The sequence below is a fragment of the Etheostoma spectabile genome, chromosome 13 (assembly GCF_008692095.1).
Source record: "Etheostoma spectabile isolate EspeVRDwgs_2016 chromosome 13, UIUC_Espe_1.0, whole genome shotgun sequence".
Lineage (NCBI taxonomy): Eukaryota > Metazoa > Chordata > Actinopteri > Perciformes > Percidae > Etheostoma > Etheostoma spectabile.
This window is the reverse complement of record NC_045745.1, coordinates 8,437,354-8,442,348: the sequence shown is the minus strand read 5'-3', so window position 1 is coordinate 8,442,348 and position 4,995 is coordinate 8,437,354. Positions and strand designations below refer to the sequence as shown.

The 4,995-nt window shown below is 44.9% G+C and overlaps 1 protein-coding gene across 1 annotated transcript in view; it reads left to right on the top strand.

Moving 5' to 3' along the window:
- The window catches only part of grk6 (G protein-coupled receptor kinase 6), a gene marked incomplete at its 3' end in the record, with an annotated part of 106,977 nt that overhangs the window by 60,849 nt on the left and 41,133 nt on the right, over nt 1-4,995 (top strand). Inside the window, 1 exon segment of the mRNA XM_032534618.1 lies at nt 3,234-3,311. Within this exon segment, the coding sequence (XP_032390509.1) occupies nt 3,234-3,311 (78 nt within the window).

Below are 4,995 nucleotides of genomic sequence, written 5' to 3'. Positions count from 1 at the left end.
GGGCAATTCAAAGTGCTTTACACAAAATCAGTTAAGAAAAATAAAAACAGATAAAACACGTGAATAAACAGTTAGAAATAAGAACATTAAGACACATAAAACACAAGAATAAAAGTTACAGTGCAGCATAAGAAATTAAACATTAAAGAAATGAAGCAGTCGTTAAAGAAAGGTTTCAGCCTCGATTTTAAAAGAACTGGAGAGTAGCGAGTATCTACAGGTTTCTGGAGTTTATTCCCAGATATGAGGAGCTAGAAAACTGAACGCTGCTTCACCTGTTCAGTTCTGACTCTGGGGACAGAAAAGTAGACTGTCCAGATGACCTGAGAGGTTAGGGGGGTCATAGTGTAGATAGCAGACCTGGCCAGATGACCTGAAGGTCTGGGGGGGGTTCATAGTGTAGTAGAGACTGTCCCAGAGACCTGAGAGGTCGGGGGGTCATAGTAGTAGTAGACCTGTCCCGAGAAACCTGGAGGTCTGGGGGGTCAAGTGTGTAGAGACTGTCCCGAGAACCTGAGAGGTCTGGGGGGGTTCCTAGTGTAGCAGCAGACCTGTCCCAGATGACTGAGAGGTCTTGGGGGGCATGTGAGTAGTAGACCGGTCCCAGATGACTGAGAGGTTTGGGGGGCATAGTGAGAGCAGACCTGTCCCAGATGACCTGAGAGGTCTGGGGGGGTCATAGTGTAGTAGCAGACCTGTCCCAGAGACCTGAGAGGATGTGGGGGTGCAATGTGGCGCAGAACTGGCCGATGGCTGCAGAGGTCTGGGGGGTCATAGTGTAGTAGCAGATCAGAAATGAATCAAAGAAGTGCTGAACTTTCTGGTTTCTCTTGCATCCGGTGTGTGAAATGATCTCCGGTGCGTTGGTTGGACGATCAATGGATCGGTTATGGAGGTGGAGAGGTGGAGAGGTGGAGAGGTGGAGAGGTGGACCCCGTCTTTCTCTCCATCCGTCTGTCTGTGTGAAGACAGCCAGGCTCCAGTCTGACTGACCAGCTCAGCCAAAACTGCTTTACAGCTCTCAGTCGCCCACTGGACACCACTCACACACAAAGCAATTATGTTCTCCTTTACCCCCCCACAACCGCTTCCCGTCTCTTCTCTGAGAACTCCCTGCGAGATGGAGAGAGGGGAAAATGAGATTTGAACCATCTCCGCTGTCACTTAGCATTAGTTTACAGGCTCTCGCTGTGAGAGGCGGAGAGGAAGCACTTTGGAGTTTTCCAGTCAGGCTCGGTTTCCTGCAAGTCATTCAGAGGGAGGCTCGATGTGAGGGAGAGTAGATCGGTTCATGTGTTTGCAGGGCTGTGTCGCAAAACTCTTCACGTAAATCTTAAATTCAAGGTCTTAACCCTGGTCTTAAGTCTTCACCTTCGGGACCCTCTCGTGTCCCCCGGGTCAAACTGACCCGGGACTTATTTGGGGTTTTAAAAAACAATTCTGAAATAGAATTTTACTTCATAATCTATTAAAAAATATTGTCTTTATCTCAATTTCTAACAGCTGAGATAACATCTATGTTTTGGGAATGCATCAGTCTCTACTAGCACACTATTAAACATGGAAGTGGGGTTTGTTTTGTGTCATAAGTTATAATTTGTGTTAAAAATCCACTATGGAAACAACATAAGTGTCATATCCAGAATATTGTTCTGAACTGAGTCAGAAATACATGTTTATCACAGGAAATAAGGAAAGGACGCTGATTTTCAGGTAGACATTTTTTTTTACTTGTACCATTTTTCCTTCTTGTAAAAATTAGAAATGGGACAATTTGACCCGAATACCATGCAAGGGTTAAGTGGACACACAAAGAGTTGCCATTCAGTGTGGTTTATTGACTTTCTGTGCTTCATCATGCTATGATCAGACTGTGTCATTGTTGTACAAAATAGTCTAAAGGAATGTTTTGCGAAGAATCCTTTACGGATGTAATGCTACGACCTACTATGACCTTGGGTCGCACAGTATGTCGATATTTTAACATTACTGCGATATCAGCTGGCGCAATCAACACACCGCGAAGAGATTGTTTGTGTAATTTGAAAGAATATAATTCATTCATTCGTTCATTCGTATTTATTATACAGGAAAGTTAGAAAAAGTAACATGACATTACAATGTAAAAACGGGCCTGACTCAGTTTAAAAACTGGTTTTCAGCAGGTTCCTGTTCTGCAGAAACATAAAACCTGGTTACAGCACGTCAGGACAGACATTAATACAAGACATCGACATGGAAAGATACATTTAGACAACTAAAAACAACAATACAGTTACATAGAACTAGAATCAGTAGAAATCTGCACTTTAAAATGTACCGGTATGTCATTTTGTTTTAGTGTTGCCTTTTGTTTTCAGTTCAATGTTAAATTTGTTTAATAAAAGTATGTTGGAAATGATTGTTGTTTTTTAAAATTCAAGCAATTTGTTGTATTTTAGCAGAGTACTAAAAAGCAGCGGCAGATGAATACACTTTAATATCAGTTTATTTATCTTACACATATTGTTATACTCAACATTATTGCACATTAGTGCATATTTTCCTCATATTGTGCAGTCCTACTATGAACATGCTTTCTAGAAACCTTCATTTTATGGTTTTACACACACTCGTAAAAATCCATATTCATGTTGTGATGGTGGTTCGAACCATATTGCTAGAATCCAGCTGGAAATTGGGCTTATTCCTTTGGAAGACACTCACAACGTGATTGTGAGATCTGTGGAACTGAGGGACGATTAACCCTCGTGTTGGCTTCCCGTCAACCGTGCAACTTTTTGTTTTTCCGGGTCAAAAATGAAACCTTTTCATTGACTTTTTCAGAACCTTTGTTGCTTTACACCCTGATGTTTTTGTCAATTTCTTTCCGAGCCTTTTGACACTTTTGTGGGGTTTTTTTTTTTGCCCCCATGTTGTGGAAGCTTTTTTGAACATTTCAGTCACTGTTTTCAATGGTCTTTCATAAAAAAAAAGTTTTTCGAATGCTATAAAATTGAACGAAACATGCAAATTTAAAGAAAGCAGTGGGCTAATCATTGTGTGGAACAATCCGCGTTAATTTTCTGAAATATTGGTTGAAAGAAACTTTTCTGATATAGATAAAAAAATTTTTAAAATGGGTCAAATTTGACGCGATGACAACACAAGGGTTAAGACAGAGCTACCGTAGCAACCGACCCTCACCTCGGGCTTCTCGCACTCATGTGGTCTTGGTGTGTTTCCCTCTGCAGGCGGAGTACGAGGTGGCTCCAGATGAGAAGAGGAAGGAGTGCGGTCAGGAACTCATTGACAAATACTTCAACCCAAAGGTAGCGGCTGCTTTCCCCAACAGCCATACACGACCAGCTGTGTTTCCTATGAAAATGACGTGGTGTGGTTCGGTGAATACTGAGCACCGAGGCCGTGGTTACACTTGTTTCTTCAATGCCACTTTTGAAATCTGATGCGCCAGACTGGAACTCTTATGCCAGGATCAGACTACGCGATTTTCCTCCATATCCATCCATCTTTATCCGCTAATCCGGTATCGGGGCGCGGGGACCCCAAACTTCCCTTTCCCGAGCCACATCAACCAGCTCCAACTGGGAGATCCTGAGGTGTTCCCAGGCCAGGTTGGAGATATAATCTCTCCACCTAGTCTGCCCGCGTCATTCCCGAGAAGCCTGACTCCCAGCGATGCTAACGCTAAACTCCACCTAGCTCCGATGTCTTACCGAGGCCTCCTACCCAGCTGTACGTCCCTCCACCTAGGTCCTGATGAGTTGCCCACGAGAAGCTGACTCCTCCCAAATATCTCCGGACGTCCCTCACCTACATCCTGAGCGTCATGCCCCAAGTTCTCTGCCCCCTCCTCACCAGCTGCGAAGTCCCTCCACTAGCTCATGGGTCATCCCCAAAGGCCTCTCCAGCTGACGTCCTCCACCTAGACTGCGTTCTGCCGTTTTTTTTGCTTCTTTCCGCGTCTTCCCCGAAGGTCCTCCCAGGATGGACTCCCTCCACCTAGTCCGGTCTCCCCGAGAGCCTCTCCCGCCTGTACGCTCCCTCCACCTAGTCCTGGGTCTTCCCGGGCCTCCTCCAGCTAGGCCGACATCCCTCCATTAGTCCTGGTCGGGTCTTCCCCACCAGGCTCTGCACCTGTTGAAAAATAACCTGCCCTGGGATAGGACTTGTTTGTGGCCTTAAAAGTTGTTTATGTGGTGCACGAAAACTCAGATGGACGATAGTCTAGCTATACTCGTCTGGATTACCCTGCAGAGATCTGAGCGACCAGGTAACCATAGTCCTCAATAGGACCGATAGTCTAGCCTAGCTGTCTGCGATATCTACCTGCAGAGTCATCTGAGGACCAGGTAACCATAGTCCTCAGATTGGACAGATAGTCTAGCTGCTGCTTCTGGATTACCCTGCAAGATTGAGGGACCAGGTAACCATAGTCCTCAGATTGTGACAGATAGTCTAGCTAGCTGTCTGATTATACCCTGCAGAGACTGAGGACCAGTTAACCATAGTCCTCAGATTGACAGCATATAGTCTAGCCAGACTGTATCGGCATATTACCCTGCAGAGACCTGAGGACCAGGTAACCATAGTCCTCAGAAATCAACCAGAGTTTACGATTTCAACACAAATAAAGTGGAAGAACAACATCTGACATCTGCATCTGGTGGAATTTCCTCCGACACCAGAGCAGTCGGGGAAGTGGAACGTCGTGGAAGTAGACTAATGCGTCCTAGCGGGATCTGATGACAAAAGTGTCATTGAGAAGACAAGTGTAACTACGGCCCTGATTTAGAGTGATGTCCAACCTTCTGGGCAGCCAGCTGGCTTCTGCTGGATATCAGCGTCTGAAAAGTCAGCACTTTTTGAGTTTGTACAGAAAGTTATGTCCCCCATGTTCAAATGTACACAAATGGAATACCCAACATATATACAAATACACTTAAACTCTGTCTAATCAGAACCAGAATCAGCTTTATTTGCCAGGTATGAGGA